This window comes from Somniosus microcephalus, chromosome 27, assembly GCF_052327205.1.
Source record: "Somniosus microcephalus isolate GS21.2 chromosome 27, FLI_Smic_1.0, whole genome shotgun sequence".
Lineage (NCBI taxonomy): Eukaryota > Metazoa > Chordata > Chondrichthyes > Squaliformes > Somniosidae > Somniosus > Somniosus microcephalus.
This window is the reverse complement of record NC_141013.1, coordinates 13,418,532-13,445,344: the sequence shown is the minus strand read 5'-3', so window position 1 is coordinate 13,445,344 and position 26,813 is coordinate 13,418,532. Positions and strand designations below refer to the sequence as shown.

The 26,813-nt window shown below is 46.6% G+C and overlaps 1 protein-coding gene across 1 annotated transcript; it reads left to right on the top strand.

Moving 5' to 3' along the window:
• The first annotated feature begins 5,840 nt into the window (after positions 1–5,840).
• On the top strand, positions 5,841–24,969 carry LOC147099984 (hyaluronan and proteoglycan link protein 3-like). Its single transcript, XM_085968537.1, has 5 exons — positions 5,841–6,034; positions 13,727–13,886; positions 15,826–16,191; positions 17,103–17,405; positions 18,424–24,969. Exons 2-5 carry the CDS (start codon positions 13,757–13,759, stop codon positions 18,708–18,710), a joined length of 1,086 nt encoding a protein of 361 aa, XP_085824663.1. The 5' UTR covers positions 5,841–6,034; positions 13,727–13,756; the 3' UTR covers positions 18,711–24,969.
• The last annotated feature ends 1,844 nt before the right edge of the window (positions 24,970–26,813 follow it).

Genomic DNA, 26,813 nt, shown 5'->3' with positions numbered 1-26,813 from the left:
AATTAAAAATTGTAAAATCTCTGGTAGAAAATCTTACCTGTATGGAAAGTAAAGACTGACACGCTTAATTCCGTGTGTGAGACTGACTATAGTGAACACTTTTTGCCTGTGTGGTATATTGTTACAACAATTAACATTCCTACATTACAACAGTGACTACACCTCAAAAAGTACTTCATTGGCTGTAAAGCGCTTTGGGACGACCGGTGGTTGTGAAAGGCGCTATAGAAATGCAAGTCTTTCTTTCTTTTATGCACATCACTTATGAAAACACAGACAATGGCCAAATATTAACCGATAGTGCAATTTTAAGTTAGGGTCAAGAAGGAATCAGAAACTAGATTTAGCTCTAAATTATTTGTTTTGAAATAATGATATAAATCAGCGTCCCCGACATTTGGGATCCAGATGTTGCTACGGTTCAAACACTGAAGTGAAGGAAAGTTTCTCTGCTTGTTTCGTCCAATTTAAAAGAATTCCTGAATCTTGGATACTGATCAGGAGCGGAAATCCGAGCTGATTTTTTCCCTCTCTAGCCCTGGGCACTAAAGCCAATTGTAGCCCCACCTCACTAAGATTAGTTAACTCGGCACAGACCCGGGATCAAGCCCGGGGTCTTGCTGAGTGTGGGGGTCTCCAAACCTCACCAGGCAGTGTAGGAACTGACTGAGCCACAAGCCAGTCGCAATAAATTGAATTTGAGATCATTCTGATTTTGAATCTCTTTGTCTGGGCATAACATGACTTTTGATTGGGTAGATTACTGGGGTTTAGTAGTTAGGGCACTATAAACTGAGCAAGGGTGATTAACAATATGGCAATCTTACTTGTGGGGTGAGGAGGAGGTGAGCAGCAACCAGGTCTGCAGTATGGAGCTACGTGCTTTTTCGAGCTGTGGGACGCTGTACGGACTGTGTACTTTGTGGAACTGTGGGGTGCTGTATGGACTGTGTACTTTGTGGAACTGTGGGATGCTGTACGGACTGTGTACTTTGTGGAACTGTGGGATGCTGTATGGACTGTGTACTTTGTGGAACTGTGGGATGCTGTGCGGACTGTGTACTTTGTGGAACTGTGGGATGCTGTGCGGACTGTGTACTTTAAGAACATAAGAAATAGGAGCAGGAGTAGGCCAATCGGCCCCTCGAGCCTGCTCCGCCATTCAATAAGATCATGGCTGATCTGATCCTAACCGCCAATCTACTATCACAGAACCATCTCCTGAATCTAACAGAATTAGACACACGAAATAGGAGCAGGATCAGGCTACACGTCCCCTGGGCCCGCTCCGCTACCCACAGGGCCATGACCGATCCGAACCTAGACTCATGTCCAAATTCCTGCCCGCTCCCCGTAACCCTTAATTCCCTTTACTTCTAGGAAACTGTCTATTTCTGTTTTAAATTTATGTAATGATGTAGCTTCTACAGCTTTTTGGGGCAGCATATTCCATGGACCTACCACCCTCTGAGTGAAGTAGTTCCTCCTCATCTCAGTTTTGAAAGAGCAGCCCCTTATTCTAAGACTATGCCCCCTAGTTCTAGTTTCACCCATCATTGGGAACATCCTCCCCGCATCCACCCGATCCAACCCCTTCACAATCTTATATGTTTCAATAAGATCGCCTCTCATTCTTCTGAACTCCAATGAGTAGAGTCCCAATCTACTCAACCTCTCCTCATATGTCCATCCCCTCATCCCCGGGATTAACCGAGTGAACCTTCTTTGTACTGACTCGGGAGCAAGTATGTCTTTTCTTAAGTATGGACACCAAAGCTGTATGCAGTATTCCAGGTGCGGTCTCACCAACACCTTGTACAACTGAAGCAATACCTCCCTATTTTTATATTCTATCCCCCTAGCAATGAAAGCCAACATTCCATTGGCCTTCTTAATCACTTGCTGCACCTGTATACTAACCTTTTGAGTTTCGTGCACCAGGACCCCCAGATCCCTTTGTACTTCAGTACTTTCCAGTTTCTTGCCATTAAGATAATAACTTGCTCTACGATTTTTCCTGCCAAAGTGCATAACCTCACACTTTCCAGTATTGTATTCCATCTGCCAAATCTCTGCCCACTTACTTAGCCTGTCTATGTCCCCTTGCAGGTTTTTTATGTCCTCCTCACTCACTACTTTCCCCCCCATCTTAGTATCATCTGCAAACTTTGATATGTTACACTCGGTCCCCTCCTCCAAATCGTTAATATAGATTGTAAAGAGTTGGGGACCCAGCACTGACCCCTGCGGAACACCACTAGTTACTGATTGCCAGTCTGAGAATGAACCATTTATCCCAACTCTCTGCCTTCTGTTAGATAGCCAATCCTCTATCCATGCCAGAATATTACCCCCAATCCCGTGATTTTTTATCTTAAGCAATAATCTTTTGTGTGGCACCTTGTCAAATGCCTTTTGGAAGTCTAAATACACTGCGTCCACTGGTTCCCCTTTATCCACCCTATATGTTACTTCCTCAAAGAACTCCAGCAAATTTGTCAAACTTGACTTCCCCTTCATAAAACCATGCTGACTTTGTCCTATTAAATTATGATTATCCAAATGTCCTGTTACTGTCTCCTTAATAATGGACTCCAAAATTTTACCTACCACAGATGTTAGGCTAACCGGTCTATAGTTTCCAGCCTTCTATCTACTGCCCTTTTTAAATAAGGGTGTTACATTAACAGTTTTCCAGTCTGCCGGGACCTTTGCCGAGTCCAGGGAGTTTTGGAAAATTATTACCAATGCATCCACAATCCCTACTGCCACTTCCCTCAAGACCCTAGGATGTAAGCCATCCGGTCCAGGTGATTTATCCGCCTTGAGTCCCATTATTTTACCGAGTACCACTTCCTTAGTGATTTTGATCATGTTTAGCTCCTCCCCCCCTTTAGCCCCCTGTTTGTCCAGTGTTGGGATATTCTTAGTGTCCTCTAGTGTCTTTGTGGAACTGTGGGATGCTGTGCGGACTGTGTACTTTGTGGAACTGTGGGATGCTGTACGGACTGTGTACTTTGTGGAACCGTGGGACGCTGTGCGGACTGTGTACTTTGTGGAACTGTGGGATGCTGTGCGGACTGTGTACTTTGTGGAATTGTGGGATGCTATGGACTGTGCACTTTGTGGAACTGTGGGACGCTGTGCGGACTGTGTACTTTGTGGAACTGTGGAATGCTGTGCGGACTGTGTACTTTGTGGAACTGTGGGACGCTGTGCGGACTGTGTACTTTGTGGAACTGTGGAATGCTGTGCGGACTGTGTACTTTGTGGAACTGTGGGACGCTGTGCGGACTGTGTACTTTGTGGAACTGTGGAATGCTGTGCGGACTGTGTACTTTGTGGAACTGTGGGACGCTGTGCGGACTGTGTACTTTGTGGAACTGTGGAATGCTGTGCGGACTGTGTACTTTGTGGAACTGTGGGACGCTGTGCGGACTGTGTACTTTGTGGAACTGTGGGATGCTGTGCGGACTGTGTACTTTGTGGAACTGTGGAATGCTGTGCGGACTGTGTACTTTGTGGAACTGTGGGATGCTGTGCGGACTGTGTACTTTGTGGAACTGTGGGACGCTGTGCGGACTGTGTACTTTGTGGAACTGTGGGACACTGTGCGGACTGTGTACTTTGTGGAACTGTGGGACACTGTACAGACTGTGTACTTTGTGGAACTGTGGGATGCTGTGCGGACTGTGTACTTTGTGGAACTGTGGGACGCTGTGCGGACTGTGTACTTTGTGGAACTGTGGGACACTGTACAGACTGTGTACTTTGTGGAACTGTGGGATGCTGTGCGGACTGTGTACTTTGTGGAACTGTGGAATGCTGTGCGGACTGTGTACTTTGTGGAACTGTGGGACGCTGTGCGGACTGTGTACTTTGTGGAACTGTGGGATGCTGTGCGGACTGTGTACTTTGTGGAATTGTGGGATGCTATGGACTGTGTACTTTGTGGAACTGTGGGACGCTGTGCGGACTGTGTACTTTGTGGAACTGTGGGATGCTGTGCGGACTGTGTACTTTGTGGAACTGTGGGATGCTATGGACTGTGTACTTTGTGGAACTGTGGGATGCTGTGCGGACTGTGTACTTTGTGGAACTGTGGGATGCTATGGACTGTGTACTTTGTGGAACTGTGGGATGCTGTGCGGACTGTGTACTTTGTGGAACTGTGGGATGCTGTGTGGACTGTGTACTTTGTGGAACTGTGGGACACTGTACAGACTGTGTACTTTGTGGAACTGTGGGATGCTGTGCGGTCTGTGTACTTTGTGGAACTGTGGGATGCTGTGCGGACTGTGTACTTTGTGGAACTGTGGGATGCTGTGCGGACTGTGTACTTTGTGGAACTGTGGGATGCTGTGCGGACTGTGTACTTTGTGGAACGCTGTATGGGACTTTTCTTTTAAATTCGTTCCTGTTGTGAGGGCGTCACTGGCAAGGCCAGCATTTATTGCCCATCCCTAATTGCCCTTCTTGAACCACTGCAGTCCGTGTGGTGAAGGTGCTCCCACAGTGCTGTTAGGGAGGGAGTTCCAGGATTTTGACCCAGCGACAATGAAGGATCGGCGATATATTTCCAAGTCAGGATAGTGTGTGACTTGGAGGGGAACTTGGAGGTGGTGGTGTTCCCATGCGCCTGCTGCCCTTGTCCTTCTCGGTGGAAGAGGTCGCGGGTTTGGGAGGTGTTGCCGAAGAAACCTTGGCGAGTTGCTGCAGTGCATCTTGTAGATGGTACACACTGCAGCCACGGTATGCCGGTGGTGGAGGGAGATGGAGCTGTTTACTTTGTGGAGCTGTGAGACGATGTACGGGACTGTGCACTTTGGGGAGCTGGGGGGACATGGTATGGGACTGTGTACTTTGGGAAGTTGGGGGGATGCTGTACAGGACTGTGTACTTTGCAGAGCTGGGGGGACACGATACGGGACTATGTACTTTGCGGAGCTGGGGGAGGGTGGGGGCACTGTACGGGACTGTGTACTTTGGGGAGCTGGGGGAGGGTGGGGGCACTGTACGGGACTGTGTACTTTGGGGAGCTGGGGGAGGGTGGGGGCACTGTACGGGACTATGTACTTTGGGGAGCTGGGGGAGGGTGGGGGCACTGTACGGGACTGTGTACTTTGGGGAGCTGGGGGAGGGTGGGGGCACTGTACGGGACTATGTACTTTGCGGAGCTGGGGGAGGGTGGGGGCACTGTACGGGACTGTGTACTTTGCGGAGCTGGGGGAGGGTGGGGGCACTGTACGGGACTGTGTACTTTGGGGAGCTGGGGGAGGGTGGGGGCACTGTACGGGACTGTGTACTTTGCGGAGCTGGGGGATGCTGTATTTTTTAAAACTTGGTGCACCTGTGGGCTGTAATATTAGAAAGATGAAAAGCACAACAAATTAGTCAATAGGGAAGAAAGGTGGGGATTGTTCACAACAGGCACAAAAATAGATAAATAAATATAGATAGATAGATGGAGCGATAGATGGAGAGAGAGAGATAGAGGCAGATGGACACATAAGTAACTTAACAGCTATACTCTTTATTGATCTAATCCCAAACATTCCTTTTACAGAGAGAGGCACCGCTGACCCGAACACACACCAAACTTTAGCTTCTGGTTTAGTTCAGGCTCGGTGAAGGCAGGTAGTTTGTTTGGTGGGGGTGGAAGATGTTGAGGACTGCACATTTCCATTGGACCGTCTAAATTCCAACGGCCACAGTTCTGTTCCTACAGACAAGCCCCCTACAGTGGACAGGCAGATACGTTTCAGTGGCTGGTCCCCTTTAAACACATATTGGGTCATTGCTGAAGTGTGACGGGCTGTGTCCGGCCGGGCGAGCAGGGGCTGCTTTAAGGACGGAGCGTCACTGGACTGGCTGGTGACGTTGAGTTACTTTTTCCTTTTTTATAAAGTACAGTTATTAGGTGCCAAGGATTTACTACAAGCTCTGGGATTCAAAGGGACAGCAGCACTTGGCAAAGGATTGGACTTTATTTTGCAGGAAACTAACTTGAAGCACCAAAAAATTGTTAAACTTTGTAAGTACAAGATTTTCTCGATTTAAAGATGGAATTGCAGATTTGTGCTATTTCAATACACTTTTGTGGGCATTTATATTGATATAAATAAATGCCCCTTTAATACAGTTTTAGCCGATTTTTTAAGGAAAGAAAAACAGGTTTGCAGTTTTCTTTTGACGTTTACAACTAAAGATACGAGCAGTATTTGGGGGAAAGGGGAACTAACCTTTTGTTGGGAAGATGAGAGAGTTTAGGAGGAGAAGGGAAGAAAAAGCTGCGTGGGTCTGGGAGGGGAAAGTGAAACATTGAACAAGGAGTCGGATCCCCTGTGATAATAAGTTACCTGTTCAAAAACACAGGCTGGAATCTCATTGTTATAAAACGTGTTAACTAATGGGAGAATTAAAATATATTCCAGTACCTGCTGAAAAAACTAAAAGTCAGAAAACAAAGTTAAGGGTTTCGTTTTGTTAAATAAAATTCATAAATGAAGTCCTTGTTAATTGGGGAGGAACAAAAAAATAACATTTTTAATAACTTTTCTGATAACCAAAGCGAACTAGAACAGTGTGGAAACACCACATTTTATTGTAACATTTAAATCAGATTAATTTTGATTTTTCGAGATTTCTCTACATATTTAATAAAACGATGTTATTGTTACTGGGATAACTTATTATGAACTAAAAATTCGAATGCAGATTAAAAGGTTTTGATGGTTAGTTTGCGGTGCGGCTAAGAGGTTTGTGCGGAAGTGAAGTTCTGAAGTTTTTCAAACTCGGAAAAAAATTCCGAAACTTTTGGAGAAGTTTGAATGAAGTCGGCGACTGTCTGTGGCGCCCTCTGCCGGCAGCGCCGCCGTCCTGCAGCGGGCACCCCCTAGAGCTGAACGAGTGGGCACTGACAGAGCCTCTGGCAAGGGGCTGTGGGGGCTACTCATCAAGAAATAAAACCTCACAATTAGTAGTTCCATAAAAAAACTACAACGCCTTCCAGATGCACGAAGGTGTATTTTTTTAATGGATTTTTTTTTTTAGCTGGTTTTAATCTTGTTGATTTTTGATCTGATTTTTGCCATTTTCTGCCCACTGCGCTATTTCTGTCTGGTTCCGGAGCTCTCTGTGAAATAACGTTAAGAATCACATAAAATATTTTCACTTCAGTACAGCATCTGTGTTTGGCTGAAATGAAAAGTAAGGCTTGCATTTCTATAGCGCCTTTCACGACCTCCGGACGTCCCAAAGCGCTTTACAGCCGATGAAGTACTTTTTGAAGTGTAGTCACTGTTGTAATGTAGGGAACGTGGCAGCCAATTTGCGCACAGCAAGCTCCCACAAACGGCAATGTGGTAATGACCAGATCATCTGTTTTTCAGTGATGTTGGTTGAGGGATAACTATTTGCCAGGACACCGGGGATATCTCCCCTGCTCTTCTTCGAAATAGTGGCCATGGGATCTTTTACGTCCACCTGAGAGAGCAGTTGGGGCCTCGGTTTAATGTCTTATCCAAAAGATGGCACCTCCGACAGTGCAGCACTCCCTCAGCACTGCACTGGAGTGTCAGCATAGATTTATGTGCTCAAGCCTCTGGAGTGGGACTTGAACCCATAACCTTCTGACTCCGAGGCACGTTGACAACAGTTAGTATCTAGTAATGATGCCATGAAGTAATTTTTCCTACTTTGGAGTAAGGTGAGAAAACATAAATAATAACCATTGCTGAAATAATCTAATTTATAATATAAATAAGCTATTATAAAGAAATTCTTTTAATGTCTAGTGTAAATAAACACCAGTTTCAAAATGTTTTAGCTCTGGTGTTATTGCTTTATCCTGAAAGTGTTAAGTCCAGCTTATTTGGCACCGAGTATTATTCAGTGGGCTCGAGATGTTTTAAGTACCTGGAAGACCACCTCTGGGATTTAGACTGGCGAGCTTCACACTCGGATAATGGCTTCAGGGCCCAAGCACATAATCCAGACTAATGTTCCGGTGAAGTACTGAGGGAGTGCTGCACTGTCGGAGGGGCAGTACTGAGGGAGCGCCGCACTGTCAGAGGGGCGGTACTGAGGGAGTGCTGCACTGTCGGAGGGGCAGTACTGAGGGAGCACCGCCCTGTCGGAGGGGCAGTACTGAGGGAGCGCCGCACTGTCGGAGGGACAGTACTGAGGGAGCGCCGCACTGTTGGAGGGACACTACTGAGGGAGCGCCACCCTGTCAGAGGGGCAGTACTGAGGGAGCGCCGCCCTGTCGGAGGGGCAGTACTAAGGGAGCGCTGCCCTGTCGGAGGGGCGGTACTGAGGGTGTGCCGCACTGTTGGAGGGGCAGTACCGAGGGAGAGCCGCCCTGTTGGAGGGACAGTACTGAGGGAGCGCCGCACTGTTGGAGAGCCAGTACTGAGGGAGCGCCGCACTGTCAGAAGGGCGGTACTGAGGGAGCACCGCACTGTTGGAGGGGCAGTACTGAGGGAACTGTTGGAGGTGATGACCTTCAGATGGGACGTTAAACCAAGGTGCTGTCTGCTGTGCTCGGGGGCGGGGGTGGGGGAGGGGGGGTACTAAAACTGCCGTGATGCTTTTTGAAGAGGAGCAGGGAGTTCTCCTGGTCAACATTCCTCCCTCAACCAACACTGCCAAAAAACAGATTATCCGGTCATTCGTTCGTTTTGCTGTTTGTGGGATCTTGCTCTGCACAAATGGTCTGCTGTGTGTCCCTATATATCAACAGTACCTGCACCTCCAAAGTAATTCATTGGCTGTGAAGTGCTTTGGGACGTCCTGGGGACACGATAACGTGCTCTATTTTATTTGTGCTGTAATGTGAAAAATCTTCAAATTTTACTTGATAATCACTCCTGTGAAGCACCTTGGGATGTTTTACTGTGTTAAAGGCAAGTTGTTCTTAAATAAATGCGAGTTCACTCTTCATTTCCTTTCTTCCTGGGCTTCAGATTTGGAGTATTTGTTGGTTGCTGGGAAGGAGTCGATGGGCAGTCATTAAGATGAGGTTCACTTTGTACAGCCCAGTATCATTGGGCGAGTTATAAGCAGCCACGCAGTCGGCTCACCTGCTTTTAAACAGGAAAAACCGTGCATGCATGGTAATTTGAATGGGCCGCACAGCCCCTTAAAGGGGCCATGCAGCCCCTTAAAGGGGCCACACCCCCCAAAAAAATTAAAGGGAGCATTGGTTATAAGGTACTTTCATTTTTGTTTCTGAAGTTACAGTGTCTCCCATGATCCATGTGTTAATATGGCCACAAATGGGCTCAGTTTAACTCCTTGTAAATTGAATGGAATAAAAATGTCAGCATTCCTGCCCCCCTCAGCGTCACTTCAGGTGTTGTGTGCGGTAGGAACAGGCTTGTTTGGCCCAGTAATAATACGTCAGCCTGCAGCCTCACCCTGCTCACAGGACCTGGAGCCGGAGTCTGATCCAGCAATCCAAATTAATTTGCGAGGGAAACAAAAGTCAAATTTCCTTAACGCAGGTTTCAGCTCCTGACAGTTCCAGTGAAATTTCATTTAACTCACTTAGGCAATTATTTCTTTGACGTCCGTGTCAGAATGGGGGAGGGGGAATGGGGGGAAAATGGTGCAGTCATGTGACTCAAGACTCAACAAGGTGGAGCTCAGCTGAGACGCAGCAGTGAAGACAAGAATCTTTCAAAGTTCACAACTCTTCTAGGTAACCCATCGCCAAGGCTGCTGACTGGCAGTTTTCAGGAGTAAATGGATTGAATTTTTTTATATGGGATGTGGGCGTCACTGGCTTTTATTACCCATCCCTGATTGCCCTTGAGAAGGTGGTGGTGAGCCGCCACCTTGAACCGCAGAGGGCAGTTAAGACTCAACCACACTGCTGTGGGTCTGGAGTCACATATCGGCCAGACCGGGTAAGGACGGCAGATTTCCTTCCCTAAAGGACATTAGTGAACCAGATGGGTTTTTACAACAATCCGGTTGTTTCATGGTCACCATTACCGATACTAGCTTTTTATTCCAGATTTAGTTAACTAACTGAATTTAAATTCCCAGCTGCCGTGGTGGGATTTGAACTCGCGTTCGCGGATCATTAGGTCCAGGCCTCTGGATTACTCGTCCAGTAACATAACCAATATCCTACCGTACCCCCCTGGTATGGTGAAATCATGAAATATAATCCGCAGAACAACAGTAAATATCCAAACATCCCATGCAATAAAAATGGAATTTGACTTATTTAGTCAACATGAACCAGGAACCCTGAGCATCGCCTCTGCTGCCAGTGCAAAAAATACAAGGGTCTGGTGGACAGACTCGATGCCAGCAGAAGGAGCTATTTGTATGTGGAGGCCACTTGTAAAACTCAAGTAATGGGCATTCGGGTGAGAGTTCAAAATAACAAGCCCTTGTCCCCCAAATTGTAGTTTAAATGATCTTCCTATCCCTTTAAGAAATATGGCTTCTGCAATTGGTAACGGGCCATGTGACTGGAGGCCCATTGGAGAGCATCGATTGGCTAACACCACCCCACTGTACGAGGGTGCCAGTCGGATGCACCAGCCCGGCACTGTGCATTAACGAGAGTGGCAAAGCCTCACTGTTCAGTGGGTAGGGGTGCAGTTGATGTGGTACAGTAGGAACAAGGTGTCAGCCTTGGCCCAGTCGGTAGCACTCCCACATCCGAGTCAAATATAGTTCATGGGTTCAAGTCCCACTCCAGAGGATTGAGTGCAAAATCTGGGCTGACTCGTCACTGAAGTACTGAGGGAGCGCTGCACTGTCGGAGGTGCCGTCTTTCAGATGCGATGTTAAACCGAGATTTATCCAATTGTGCCTCTCCTGACTGGAGGTCTGCTGTAGCTTGAGCTTTCTACCCTGGCCTCTGCTGCCACCTGCTGTTACAATTTAAAAATGACACCAGCAGCAGTTGAAAGAAACTTTCGTGCTGAATTATTTTTAGTTCAGGAGATTGAGACTGGAGATTGTCAGTTTAAAATGTTAAATATTAACTTCTCATTGAACTATTTTCAGGCCATCATTCCTTACCCTCGCTGCTGTGTGGGCCAGGACACTCAATTCAATTCAAATCGCTTTATTGGCATGACAAGTTACATCTTATGTTGCCAAAGCATCGAAAAACATTCATGTTTGTACACAAAAATACAGATCTATCCATACAGTGTATAAACAGATATATCCCTGAGTGTATAAATATACATTCATATAATTTATATATACTCTTTTCTTATATTTAGTGGTTGTCCCTCTGTTTATGGCAAGCTGTAACATAGTGTGCCGCTAGTGTTACACAATTTCTCTCTTCCCCTAGTAGGTATGGGAGTTTTTGGTTGTCATTCAAATTTCTGAATTCCGGGCATATTTTTGTGAATTTTGGGTAGAAATTCTCCCTTATGCCCTGATATTTTCTACAAACTGTGAGGAAGTGCATCTCTGTCTCCACCACTCCCTGACTGCAGTGAGAGCATATCCTGTCCTCTCTTGGTAGCCGGGTCTGCCTGTGTCTACCTTTTTCGATCGCCAGGCTATGTTCACTAAGTCTGTACATTGTCAAGGTTTTTCTCAGTTTGCTACCCTTTACCATGGTCAGGTAATCAGCCATGTTGTATTGTCTGTTTAGGGCCAAGTAGCAATTGAGTTTGCTTTGGGTTTTTGTTGTTTCTGCCCAATATGACAGATATTTTTCCTTTTGCTTAGCGACGATTGTGTTGGGTCGAATTCTTTGTGTTACGCTGTCACTGTCCTGGGGCTGGTTATTGTTAGTAGTGTTAGTAGTTACTTCACTGAGTCCCAGGACTAGTTGACTGAGGGTATTCTTCTTTATGGTCCTCTCTTGGCATTTCAGGGCTTCGTAATGATAGCATTGGGGGTTGCTCATTTCTAGGTGTTTCCAAAATTTGGTGGCTCTTTTTTGGATAGTGATTATTAATGGATATTGGCCTAGTTCTGCCCTGCATGCATTGTTTACGGTTTTCCTTTGAGTCTGGAGGATACTTTTACAGAATTCTGCATGTAGGATCTCAATTGGGTGTTTGTCCCATTTTGCAAATTCTTGTTGTGTTAGCGGTCCCCACACCTCACTGCCATAGAGTGCAATTGGTTCAATTACTGATTTGAAAATTTTGAGCCAAATGCTAATTGGGATTTCTATTTGGATTGATTTTTTAATGGCATAGAAAGCCCTTCTTGCTTTCTCTTTCAGTTCATTCACAGCCAGATGGAAATTTCCCGTAGAACTGATTTTTAAGCCCAAGTATGTGTAGTTAGTGGTTTGTTCAATTTTGGTTGTTCCTAGTGTGAAATTTATTTTGGGTCCCTGATGTCTGGATCTTTGCTGGAACACAAGGACTTTGGTTTTTTGGGGATTTATTGTCAGGGCCCAAGTCTGGCAGTACGACTCCAGCAGATCCAGGTTCTGCTGTAGACCCTCCTTAGTTGGTGACAGCAGAACCAGGTCATCTGCATAGAGGAGGAATTTAACCTTGGATTCATATAGGGTGAGGCCGGGTGCTGTAGATTGTTCAAGTAGTTTTGCCAATTCACTCTCTCCCAACCTGGTGATCCACACTTTGAGACATTCTTGCAGAGTTCACACTTCTCCCTGACAGCCTGACCCGTTACAGTATTTATAAGCCAAAATGGACAAGAGATTCTTAATTTTTTTTAATGTTAATATTCAGTTTGGGCGTCGTTGTGTGAGGGATGTTAGAACTGGGGTAATAACCGGGTGCCAGTGATATTACACCAACCACTTGCATTTCTATAGCAATTTCAACATAGAGAAATGCCCCAAGGCACTTCGTAGAACCACTATCAGACAAAAATCGACACTGAGCCAGAGAAGGAGCTATTTGGCGGGGTGAATGAAAGCTTGGTCAAAGGTTTTAAGGCGGATTTTATAGGAGGATTAAAGTATCTGACTAGTGTCAGCATTATCATTCCACAGGTGGCTCAGTAGGTAATTGCACTTGCGTGTACTACTGTGACCTCATACATGAATGGAAAGTCCAAGACTCAATGCTGGGCTGGGCTCAGCCATGATGCCCTCCATAGTTCAATAACCTGCTCATAATCACTATTTAGGCTCACGCATCAACAATGCCCAGGGCCACTGATTTACAGTAACTAAATAAGTTTTCTCTTTTCAGTGCGAGTTTCTAGGATTTTTACTAGTGTTTTGGCGATTGAATTCTATCGTTACTTCTGGTCACTTGGTCCAAAGTGCTGTAATTTCCGATCCTGGTCACTGGGCGGCGCAAATGAGGCCATTGCTAGTTTCCGCACAGCGCCACTCGGTGGCAAGAACCAGTTACTACAACAACGTAATACGTTCCAATGAGAAAGGTCGTCACAGCGCCACCGCGTGGCAAATACTAGCTATTACACAAACAGACCAAAAATGGCTTAAATTTTACTTGTCAAGTTTCTGTGCAGACTTTTCCTGGGGACCAGTGGATTTCTGCTGTTTCTTTCAGCTTCTTATGAAAGAAGAAAGAAATTTGCAATCTGCTGAAAAATCACAAAATGGTTTGTGCAACAGCAAAAAAAATAGATGTTGTGATTTCAGTTCTAATTCATTCCTGGATGCTAAAACCTCTCTCAGTCTTATGATCTTTTGGCTTCTAAACCCAAGCTTCACATCACCGAACCACTAATTTCCTACTTACAACAAGCACTGACTCTTAACTGCTCTTGTCTTCTTTTGTAGGACGGTTGCTGATTCCAACAGGGATTTTCAATGATGAAGTTTGCTCTGATCGTGGTGCTGCTGCAGCTGACTTGCCTGCCCCTGTGTCTGGCGCACAACGGTGCATTCTACATTAATGGCAATGGCTACGGCAACGGCAATGGAAACGGAAATGGGGAGCGTAAGTATTGCCATTACTGCTGTCTTCATAGAATAGAATCATCGAAATTTACGGCACCCGAGGAGGCCATTCGGCCCATCGTGTCTGTGCCGGCCGAAAAAGAGCCACCCAGCCTAATCCCACTTTCCAGCTCTTGGTCCATAGCCCTGAAGGTTACGGCACTTCAAGTGCATATCCAGGTACTTTTTAAATGTGATGAGGGTTTCTGCCTCTACCACCCTTTCAGGCAGTGAGTTCCAGACCCCCACCACCCTCTGGGTGAAAATATTTTCTCCTCAACACCCCTCTAATCCTTCTACCAATTACTTTAAATCTATGAACATAAGAACATAAGAAATAAGAGCCATCCAGCCCCTCGAGCCTGCTCCGCCATTCAATAGGATCATGGCTGATCATTGACCTCAACTCCACTTTCCTGCACTATCCTCATATCCCTTGATTCCTCTAGAGTCCAAAAATCTATCGATTTCAGCCTTGAATATACTCAACGATTCAGCATTCATAGCCAGGAGCATTCATATGCTCCCTGGTTATTGACCACTCTGCTTATCCTTAAAATGTCCCCCCGCTTCACTCTAGTGACTGTTGCTCTGTGCTGTTGATGAGTCCGATGTGATGTAGGCCTCTCCAGATGTTACTCAACCCCAGGACCAGCGGGGCACCTCCTTTCCCCTTGCTGTTTCTCCCGCTCTCCGCTGTGCTCTCACTGAACAAGATTGGTTGAATTTATTCGTGATAAATAAAGTTTGTACACGTGGCTGCTTTGAATGCCCAACACTCACAAAGAAAGAAAGACTTGCATTTCTATAGCGCCTTTCACAACCACCGGACGTCCCAAAGCTCTCTACAGCCAATGAAGTACTTTTTGAAGTGGAGTCACTGTTGTAATGTAGGAAACGCGGCAGCCAATTTGCGCACAGCAAGCTCCCACAAATGGCAATGTGATAATGACCGGATAATCTGTTTTAGTGATGTTGATTAAGGGATAAACTCTTTTGAGGACTAACTGTGATGCTTGAGCAAGCCAGCAGTAAGCACATGGACTGAGGAAAGCCATTTGGCCCATCAAGCCCGTTCCTTCCACACCCCATCAGAGACTCTGGGCAGGATTTTAATTGGGCCGTGGAGTCGGGATTGGAGGCGTGTGGGGGTTTAAAATCCCAAAATCAGGGGTCTCTTGACAGATGAAATTTCAGTCTGTGACGTCACCTGTTGCCAAGTGGCCTTTAATTGGCCTGCTGAGCCCGCTGGGCGGGCTCAACAAGGTCAATCAAGTTAAAATCGCGTGGATTGGCCACATCTCGATGGAGGCGGGACTACAACCCCGAAAGTTGTAGTCCCACCTCCTACCCGACTCTTGAATGAAAATCCAGTCCTCTATCCCACCATGTGACACCCCAGTGTCCCCATCTAACCGTACATTATTCAGATTCAACTAGTTGGGCACTTAGACATTTCCATAGTCCGAGCAGCCTGGGAAGCCCCTCTAATTTCTTTCCCTTCTCTCCTGAAGATGTTGACTCGTTGCTGGGGGCTGATTCCACAGGCAGTAGCCACTATCCAGAACCTTGTCTAAGTGGCCCTTTTTCATGTATGGGCCTAGACATTGAGTGTCAGGAGGGTATCCACCTGTAGAAGGCATCTGAGCTGAGTACTGATCCTGCCCTCGTCGGAATCACGTCTAGCGAGAGCTACTAAATAGTGCTCAGGAATTGCATTCCTGGCTGACTTTCCCCCTCCCTAGCCCAGGCTCACTGTTGGCACTTGCTACCCAAGATTGAGATCAAGAAACTCATCATGGACTGGGGGATCAAACTTGGCATCTTCCTGGTCGCTGTGACTCAGTAGCACATCAGTCAGGGCACGTCAGTCCCTTCTTGTCAAAAGGACTGTGTAAATGTGAGTAATGAGTAGTTTTTGCTTTCATTATTTTTTTCAGATTACAACAGTGTCAAGCTCCACATTGAAACCCAAAAGGACAGACTCTTTGCATACCGGGGCGAGAACGTGACCCTGACCTGCCACTACCATTATGAGCCAGCAGTGAATATGACTCGAAAGGTCAGGGTTAAGTGGTCCAAACTTAACATGGACTTCTCCAAAGAGAGTGACGTCATCGTGGCGATCGGGCTGCGCCATCGCAGTTTCGCCGAGTTCAAGGGGCGAGTTTACTTGCAGCAGAACGACGAGCGGGAGGTGTCGCTGGTCATCACTGATGTCAGGCTGGAGGATTATGGGAAGTACAAGTGTGAAGTGATTGATGGGCTGGAGGATGAGAGCAGCATAATTGAGCTGGAGTTACGAGGTAATCTGTGGACAAGACATCGCATTGAGTAAACAGGTGGTTTCCACTGAACTGCACGACCTACACCGCGGCAGCTCAAGTTGGATAGACCTGGGAAGAGGGTCATCCGAGGGCTGATCTTCAGCTCCTCCTAGCGGCTGATTTCAGAGTAACATTGGCAAAGCACTTCTTCACACTAAGGGTAGTGGAAATCTGGAAAACTCTCTCCCCCAAAAAGCTGTTGAGGCTGGGGGGTCAATTGAAAATGTCAAAACTGAGATTGATAGATTTTTGTTCGGCAAGGGTATTAAGGGTAACAGAACCAAGGTGGGTAAATGGAGTTAAGATACAGATCGGCCATGATCTAATTGAATGGAAGAACTGGCTTGAGGGGCCGTATGGCCTGCTTCTAGAGGCCTGGAGAAGACATTTGTTCTCTGGATGGGGGTATGTCTATGGGACATGACTAAGAAGGGCTAGGGTATAGTTTTACAGGTGTCAGCATCCCTCTGGTACTGCACTCAAATGGCCATACTCCATGCATGAATCTAGACATTGAGTGTTGGCAGGTAATTGAACAAGGGGCCTTTTGTAGCCAAGTGGGACTTGCTCCCATCGAATGTGCACATATGTGGGCTGGATTGTGATCAGGAGCGGGCACCTGGGCTGATTTTCCATTACCCCTCTCTACAGGAAGGAGCTGAAGCCAATTGTAGCCCCAATTGCTGCCCTAACCAAGATCAGCTAACCCAGTAGAGACCAGGGATTGACATTCCTAGTCTAAATGGTCTAGGTTATATCCTGGACGGTGCAGTTACCAACTGAGCCACAAGTAACTCTTCAAATCGAATACAATTCCAGAGCATCATGGTGGGTATAGAAGACGTTGCTTTTTTGCGGAGACTAATGGTTGCTCACTCCTTGTCTTTCAGGCGTGGTCTTCCCTTACCAGCCGCACCATGGCCGGTACCAGCTGAACTTCCACGACGCCAAGCAAGCCTGCGAGGGGCAGGATGCCATGATCGCCTCCTTCGAACAGCTCTTCCAGGCTTGGGAGGATGGACTGGACTGGTGCAACGCCGGCTGGCTGATGGACGGGTCCGTTCAATACCCCATCACCATGCCCCGAGGACCGTGCGGTGGCAAGGACAACTCGGCGGGCGTCCGAAACTACGGGCAGCGGCACAAAAACCTGCACCGATACGATGTGTTTTGCTTTGCCTCGACTTTGAAAGGTATGGATCAAAAGGGGCAGTGGAGAGTTCGTGGCGCATCTTAAGGTGGGGAGATACCCACAGAAATAAGAAATGGATCTTCAGGCAGTGTGAGGGCACGGCGAGTGCATCATAAGGTTTGCGCCCATGATTCTGTACGCAGTGGTTTGCCAGTCGCAAGTGTGCCACATGAGGTCGGCATGGAGCTGCGAGTAAGTGCCTTCCTGCAGGAAGGAAGGAGACATTAGAGGCTGAGTCTCTCCTCCAGCCTCGGCTACTCTTGTGCGCCTCCTGTTGGTATTGATGTGGCCTGGGGTGAGACCTCAAGCCTATGGTCCCCTCCCAGAGGCACTGAAGGGGCTGGGAAGAGCTTGCCAACCCACGCTCAGGGTTAGGAACGTGCACAACATGGGGAGCAAGAGGAAAGTGGAGAGCAGAAGTTATGCTGAACCTTTATAAAGCGCAGGTTAGGTCACAACTGGAGTATTGTGTCCAGTTCTGGTCACCACACTTTAGGAAGGATGTGAAGGCCCTTGAGAGGGTTCAGAGGCGATTTACCAGAATGGTTCCGGGGATGGGGGGATCTTAGCTACAAGGACAGGTTGGAGAAGCTGGATTTGTTTTCATTAGAGCAAAGGAGGTTGAGGGGTGATTTGATAGAGGTGTACAAGATTATGACAGGTTTGGATAGGCTAGACAGGGAAAGGTTGTTCCCACTAATTGATGGTACAAGGACTAGGGGACACAGATTTAAGATTTTGGGCAAGAGATACAGGGGGGAGGTGAGGAAAAACTTTTTTACGCAGCGAGTGGTGATGATCTGGAATTCATCTGCTCTCTCAGGTGGATGTAAAAGATCCCGTGGCACAATCTTGAAGAAAATCCCCGGAACCCTGACACACTGGGGGATGGTGGTGAAGTTCCTGTATGAACACCAGGTGTGCTCGCACTACCTTGCTCTGTGAACTATTCCTGGGCAGATTGTTTGGTTCCTGTGCTGACTCCAATCTCTTGCGGATTTCCTTGTGTCTTCTTCTAGGTAAACTGTACTTCCTGCGCCAGCCGCTGAAGTTCAACTTTGACGAAGCGGTGAAAGCCTGCCGCGACAATGGGGACACGATCGCCAAAGTGGGCCAGCTCTACGCTGCCTGGAAGTTCCTCAAGTTCGATCGCTGCGAAGCTGGGTGGGTTGCCGACGGCAGCATCCGCTACCCCATCGCCTTCCCGCGGCCCAAGTGTGGCCCCCGAGAGCCCGGCGTTCGCACCTTCGGATTCCCGAGGAAGGAGAACGGAAAGTTTGGGGTCTTCTGCTTCAAGATGAGCTAAAAGGCGAGGGGCGTCGCTGTGTTGATCACAGGAGGATCTTCCCTTCCGTCGCCCTCATTGTTTATTGAGCCGATGTTAGTGCTCATCTTTAAAGGTGAAATCAGATTATTTAAAAAAAATATTTAAAATATAATCTTCCTTGTTACAACCCCCAAATCTATTTAGAAAACCCTTTCTAAATAGCATTAATTTGAAATTCCTCATATAGATCCATCTTCTGTTTGACTTCCATAGTACATTTGCTTATACTCACTTCAGGCGGATTTTATTTAAAGAAAATATTAAACCCGGCCTATAAGAATTCATTAAGGCATCTTTGGAAAACCAAAATTTCCTGTTATACTGCGAGACTCCGTATTGTCACTTTGGCCAGTAAAGGGGTTTTTGCATTCAGAATCTCTGTTCCACTGGCTCTTCTCTTGTTCCCCGATCCCCTCGTCCCTTTTAGTTTAAATGTGTCTTCATTTAAGACTCTAGAATGGTCCAAACAGTGATCCCAGCCACAGCAACCAGGAATCCGTCATTATCAGCTAACTAGTTTGGAGGGATTGGTCTTAGGGTTGGGATATTGTGTTGCATTGTTGGGCACAGATTTGACAGACGTTTGCCCAGTGCACAGCAGTGAGTTTGGGATGTATCAAATGAGCCCAAGATATAGACGCTGGTTTAGAATCCATTACCCTATCTATACCATGACATCCATAATGGTAACCTGAACTCAGTTCATCTGTTGGCACTTAACAACCAATTTACAGAATAATTTAACGTACAGTTCTCTAATACGACACTTCTCACAGTCTGGATTTTGATTGAAAAACTGTTGTACAGGAAATTAGACTCAGCCATTGTGTTAAGCCAAACATACCCAAAAAACCTTTGTGGATTTTAAGCCATAATTTGAAGGCCTGTTGAGGGTAATGTCTATTCAAGGTTGACTTTTCTTTTTAAATTTTGGATGCACAGTTGGTAAAACTCAGGGCTTTGTGATGCCAAAGTTTAAGAGGTAATTGGTGGGATGATACATGGGCCTCCTCAGACAGGAAGTTCTCCATATTGTACTGTGAGGAAGTTAGAGACACAGAGAATAGATCTAAATCTCGTCACCCCATAGAGATGACAAGGATCAGATCTAGACTGTCCTCATTTTACCCCAACCCCATATTATTGCGCCCACTGTTGGGGAAAACTGATACCTTCCCATTCCAGTAGGAAGTGAGGACCTGTCGTCACATATTCCACCAGGAGTCATCTTGAACTAGACCACCAGGGGTCAGCACGCCAGCATATTCATGCAGCAAGGTGGCACAAGGTAAATAAGGGGTTGTCCAGTGAAGACCAACTGACAGATGTGTAGAGAGGAACATTCCGAACAGTTTGTGTGTGTGGAGGAGAGTATTTATCCCAGGTCGCATGTGCACTGTCAGGTGTGTCCTGTCTGGTCTATTTCTACTCTTTAATTGGTCAGCTTCTGGATGATTGGGGTCACCTTGGACCTGCTTTCATTCTCATTGGTGTAAGGCCCCTAAACTGTTGGAACGACATTGCACTATAAGCTTTCCGAGCTTGAGAATGGATTTGAGTGGGGTCACCAGTGAATCTCGGGTCTTGGGGGGGGGGTCCACTTTCGTTCGGGCAGAGCCAGTTGCATGTTTCTTTCAATGACTTCCCCTCATCTCCTGAAGGCACCGGCTCCCTGCAGTGGGACAGTTCTACCAGCAGCCCTCCAGTATCTCACCAAGGTGGCCACTCTTCATGTGCGAGCCTAGACAATGGGTGCCATCAACTGTTCAACCATGGGAGGGAGCACAGTTGAGACCGATCCTGTCCTCATCCGACGTCCATAGAAGTCAAGAACAAGAACCCGGGCTGATTATTTTCTTTCTCCCTAGTTCAGGGGCACTGAGGCTAATGGTAAACCTCTACCTCTGCCCTGCTTGAATCACAGACCAGGGATTAAACCTGGGACCTCTAGCTCTGTCCGGCTCACCCACTGAGCCACCAGAGGAACTAAGGTCGCCTCACTGCCCCAGTTGCTTATCAGCGTGGGAGGCAAAGAACATTTTAAATTCAATTATTCCCCAAAGCAATTCATTTAATACCTACAGTCTTAAAAGTAAACGTGTGATTTCACCTTTAAAGTGTGAGCAATTTGACCAATGGAGAAACCAAAATGGTAAGTTTAGCTAGTTATCCAGGAAGTAAAGGAAACATTCTTAATGAGTTGATGGTCAGAGGGACTGCAGATGTCTGCAGCATCCTGTCTTACTGGGGGGAGGGAGGGAGGTGGGGGATTCAGAAAATTTGCGTTTTTCAAAGTTTTATAGATATTTTATAACGTTTTATTAGTTTGAACCAGACATCATTATCACTCAAATCTCCGATAAGATACTTTAGCCAAACACGATTCTGTAGTGCAGTAAGGCCGATAGGCAGTTTAACATTGCTGTTCAGTTCTCACCCGACGCTCACACACATGCACTTTCCAGCAGAGTCACTGGATAGCGATCATGAGAAGGAACCCTAGCTGACGTTTCATCCCCTCTGCCTTCCTAGCTCAATTGTGCTGCAGCTAACCCAGCACTGAGTGAGAAACAGAGGTGAGCTATCCCAGCACAGAGTGGAAACATAGGTGAGCTATCCCAGCACAGAGTGGGGAACAGAGGTGAGTGATCCCAGCACAGAGTGGAAACATAGGTGAGCTATCCCAGCACAGAGTGGGGAACAGAGGTGAGCTATCCCAGCACAGAGTGAGAAACAGAGGTGAGCGATCCCAGCACAGAGTGAGAAACAGAGGTGAGCTATCCCAGCACAGTGGGGAACAAAGGTGAGCGATCCCAGCACAGAGTGAGAAACAGAGGTGAGCGATCCCAGCACAGAGTGGGGAACAAAGGTGAGCGATCCCAGCACAGAGTGAGAAACAGAGGTGAGCAATCCCAGCACAGAGTGAGAAACAGAGGTGAGCTATCCCAGCACAGAGTGAGAAACAGAGGTGAGCTATCCCAGCACAGAGTGAGAAACAGAGGTGAGCGATCCCAGCACAGAGTGAGAAACAGAGGTGAGCTATCCCAGCACGGAGTGGGATGCAGCAGTGAGCTATCCCAGCACGGAGTGGGATGCAGCGGTGAGCTATCCCAGCACGGAGTGTAATGCAGCGGTGAGCTATCCCAGCACAGAGTGGGGAGCAGAGGTGAGCTATCCCAGCACACTGTGGGGAACAGAGGTGAGCTATCCCAGCACACTGTGGGGAACAGAGGTGAGCTATCCCAGCACAGAGTGAGATGCAGCGATGAGCTATCCCAGCACAAAGTGGGAAACAGAGGTGAGCTATCCCAGCACAGAGTGGGATGCAGCGGTGAGCTATCCCAGGCACGTTTGGAAACATCTTTTTCTATACCTACAATTTGCTGAATGAAGTTATGCGCAGACTGGATTATGCACACTTGTATTAAAAAATGGTTTGAAAATTCATTCGAGCTAAATATATGGACCCTTCTTGTGGTATTTATTCTATTCAGAATGTTTATTCCAAAGCAAATATTCATTTAAAGATAAATAGGTGTTATAATGGGCAGTTAAGCATCTGTGTTTCATGATGTACATTGGAGTACCAGAGTATTAGATGGGTTATTCTTATGAAGTTTGACTAAACTTTTCCACTGATTGGTGGGGTGGGGTGGGGGGTGGGGTAGTGGACAACAGGGCACGATAAGCCAACTAGGGGCGGGTCATTGAGTTAGATTTGATTAACCCTTTCTATGCCACAGCATTCCACAGATAATCAGAGACTGGTTGATACCTACAATTCTGACATTCTGAAAACCCAAATGGTGCAGTGAGCTCGTACCTTGTCTTTTCACCTCTGGGAATAAAGTCTCCACTCTTTGCTGGTGGTGGGGTTCTACGTGAAATCAAGTCCCAACCCAGCTCCCTATGGTCAGGGGGCATAGAACTTTGAACTGCCAGTTACTGAACACCAATTGGCTCTAAATTGAGTACTCTCACTCAGGGAAGTCACAAGAACAGCCGGTGCAGGAAATGGACTTCTCATAGCCACACGGCTGAAATTGTCCCCACTGGGAGGATTCCACTTCTATCCTACCATCGCTGTGGCACTGAGAGTTCTAGTGCTTCAACACTGCATCTCTGCAATATCCAGGAACTGTACCTGTTAAAATATATTTTATCAACAAAGAAAAGAGATCTTCACTCCACTTCTGTTGTGTTTGTCCCCAATTTGTTTTCTCTCAGTAGATGTAGAGCTAGTTGACAGAACTATGAGGTCCTCTGTAACTTTAACATCAGGATGGGTGTGAGATTCAGGTGTACTTAAGCGTGACCATCCCTTGCCATCCTGCGGTTTCCTTGGCAGAGATGTAGTACTGGCGTGTTGCAGTGAGTTGAGAACCGACCACCTCTATTGGGGTTCCGCCTGGTGGGCAGTGGGTTGCACACTTCCACAAGAGACCTAAGCTGTTACTTGTGGGGTGTCAGATGCTCTTTCGGTAGTTTGACATGCTTAACCAACCCTTTGCTCCAAAAGGTGATATTGAGGTGGCCATTGGCCACTGCATACTTCGCTACAGAAGTCTCATCTCTACTCTTTTATGTATTTGAACATGCAAATCTTTCAGGCAGGCACATATAAATTATAAAATAGGCATTGCATCAAATTTCTGTCAAGGTCTAGAAACCCAAGGCAGCGGCTTGCTCTAGGGCCACTCTAAGGAATGCAGGGCCATGGAGTGGTGGGACATGGTCTGTGCCCATTAATCCTCACATTCTTGAGCTCCTGATTTCAATAGTAGGGAGTGGCTGAGTGGCTCTTTCACTTGTGCTATGCTTACTAGGTAGCTTGAATCCAGATAGCATCCCTTACTTTTTTCCATTTAAGAACATAAGAAATAGGAGCAGGAGTAGGCTGACGTAAGAAAACTACTAGGCACTTAGTCTGAGTATTAAACAAGGCTTTAATCAACTGTTTTTCAACATGGAGATCTAGTTGTGCCCTTTACTAGTTCCTGTTAAAGAATGTCCTGAGCAAGCTGGGCCCATGCCCGAGTATTGATACTCTCCCTGGACAGCGCCACCAGCAGGCCGCCCAGTATTACTTCATAAGTCATTTCTACATGAATGACAAGATTCATGTCATAGGCCATTTGGCCCTTCGAGCCTGCTCCTCCATTCACTAAGATCACGGCTGATCTTCTACCTCAACTCCACTTACCTGCACTATCTACTTGATTCCCTTAATATTCAAAAATCTGAAGAGCAAGAGGAGAATAAAACAGCACTGATGCCCACTCCGGTAGCTTTTCCAATCAAACCAGCTGTGAATAGAGTTCCAAGGCATGTGGAGCAGTAACTCTGCTGAGGCTCACAGATGAAGGGGAGGAGGCCCTCAAAATGGCCAGGGAGTGTATTATGAGTGCCCCTGGTGTTGATTTGTAAGCACCTTGACCACACTGCTTCTCTTGAATGCAAGTGACTACCTATAAACCAAATCACCCGCAGACACAACTAAAGCACAGATGAAGCCAAAGCCATTAGGTTTCCGAGCACTAGCTGGTCGCGGAAGAAAGTCATGTTCTAGGTTTAAGTTCTAACTTGGAGTCAGGTAGAGTAAGAGAGATCCCAGCCACTAAGTGAAAAGATACAAATTGTAATCTCAGTCCCCAGTTTAATAGCTGGTCAGGGATCTTTCCTACCCAATGTTCTTTGACTCAGTGCAAAATAGATCACAGAAACCCACACAGTGCAGATAGAGGCCATTTCGGCCCATTGAGCCTGCACCGACACATATCCCACCCGATCCCTGTAACCCCTACACCAACACATATCCCACCCTATCCCTGTAACCCCACATATTTAATCCCCCTAACACTAAAGGTCAATTTATCATAGCCAATCAACCTAACTCACACATCTTTGGACTGTGGGAAGAAACCCACGCAAACACAGGGAGAACGTGCAAACTCCACACAGACAGTCACCCGAGGCCAGATTTGAACCCAGGTCCCTGGCGCTGTGAGACAACAGTGCTAACCATTATGCCACCGTGCCGCATACTATTCAGTCAAACGCTCCAAAACAAATGATCAATGAGAGAATGCCTCCCTCTTGATAATACTGCTTATTATTTAGATTCTTAGCTATTCACTAGTCCTCGTTCTTCTGTTACCTCATGGTTACTACATACTGTTGTCCTAAGATGTTGCTTTTATATTGTATTAAAAGACATTTTTACTGTTAAGACTATGAATACATATTGTTGACTCTTTCATTACCGACATTCAGTGTTCCGCTCCGATGAGAAGATTTGTCTTCATCGTGTAAACTAGAGACTCTTGGCAAATCAACTTTGAGAGGGACAGAAGTTGATATTGGGAAAGTGTGCTTTTAGTGTTGACTTCAAGCTAAATTTACAATAAAATATTTCTAGACTGCATGGGGGAAAAATTCAGTATCGCCCCGTTTGGGGCGCGATTGTTGACCGGGCACAAAGTTTAGCGCCTGGCGCTAATTATCGCCTCCGACTGCAAACTTGGCCTTTATCGCCCCTGGAGGTGATTGGAGCGCTAAATCAGGCGCTACACACCTGTCTTAAGGTGCAAAGGCCGAGGAGCGAGGCACTACCTCAGAGCGCTGCCGAAGCTCATGTGATGTCAGTCAGCAATGGAACACAGACACACTGGCGCCGGCCAGTTCTTAAAGGGGAGGGTCGATCTTGCTCTCCAGCCACACCCTGCTCATTGCAGCCTTGAATCTTGGCCTAGAGAGACCTGTACATCAAATCTGCTGGAAAGAACAATGGAGAGACCCAGGGAAAGAGCTCAGAGTGCAGCCCCCACAGTCTCTTCTAAATCGATACAAGGAAGGTCAAATCAAAATGAACCTGCAAAGTGCTGCTCAGTACCCAAAACCCCTTCACACAGTGTTGAATCTCTCCAGAAGTCTCTCTCTCTCTCTCTCTCAGAATGCGTGGTGCAAAAATGTCACCAACAAAAAAAGGCAGGAAGTGGTCACCTTTAAATAGTGCTCCCCCAGTCCCTTCCTGACTGCAAAACGCTCCCCTCAACCTGTCATTGCTAGTGGCAGGCGGTAAGGCAGGGGGCGCCACTCAATATCCGGTCCGGGGCGTTGCACACTCGACTGACGTCACGAGCTGTCGGCGCAGGAGATCGTGGCGGTAGCGTTTAGTGCTGCCGCAAAATGTCTCGTTAATTTTGTGAGCGGCGCAAACATCGCCGTGCACGGGCGCTAGTTGCTTTGCGCCCCATTAGCGCCCTCTTAAGGCGCTAACGGGAGGCGCAAACCAACTGAATTTTTCCCCCTATACATTTTCTAAAAATGCAGGAAAAGCCAAGTCATAGCTCTGAGTCAACGCATGTATGTTCTGTTTAATTGCTCCAGAATGCATGCCATAATGGCCTCAACTTTAGACAAACTTGAATTTATTTTTAAGATAACAGAATGTTTTTTTCTCGATTCAGAGACTAGCTTCCACCCTGACATTGATGTCTGATAGTCTGTGGCTAATTATCTTTCAGAAAAGCACAAATGCATTTGCAGTTAATATTTTGTTGGGCTATATACTCCGTGAATTCCTTTACATGTTGCCAACAAGGGTCCTTTGTAAAAACGAGTCCTTGCGGATGAATGAAACGTCCACATCAAAAAACCTTTCAAATAAATAAGTTGTAATGGTTCAAACCTAGCCTGGGTCTATTTATACCAAAGAGACATGATTGGTTAAACACCGAGACTAGTTTACTTGGTGAGTCTGATATGGAAATGATTATTTCGAAATGAGAGCTATGAACAGGTGGAAGAGAATGGAATGAAAATGAGACATTGGGTAGAATAATTTGTTTATGACAATGAATCCCAATAGCAGAGGCTATATGGGCCAAACATCTCTACACTTATGTTATTAAGGCACGGCAGTGATTAAAGGGCTAATCCATCAGCTTGCTAATCTCTCTTAATAAAGCTTCTATAAACTAATGGATATAGGGAGTATTACATTCATCTACCACAAATAAACATGGACTTATCTGTCCAAGTGACTGAGGTTTTCATCTTCAAACATTTATTTCACCTTTG

What these genes read in the sequence shown, in the direction of transcription:
- LOC147099984 (XM_085968537.1), top strand. Translation starts at nt 13,757, where the DNA reads ATGATGAAGTTTGCTCTGATCGTGGTGCTGCTGCAGCTGACTTGCCTG. An exon ending in AATTGAGCTGGAGTTACGAG is followed by an intron (nt 16,192 to 17,102) that starts GTAATCTGTGGA and finishes CTTGTCTTTCAG; the next exon opens with GCGTGGTCTTCCCTTACCAG. An exon ending in CTTTGCCTCGACTTTGAAAG is followed by an intron (nt 17,406 to 18,423) that starts GTATGGATCAAA and finishes GTCTTCTTCTAG; the next exon opens with GTAAACTGTACTTCCTGCGC.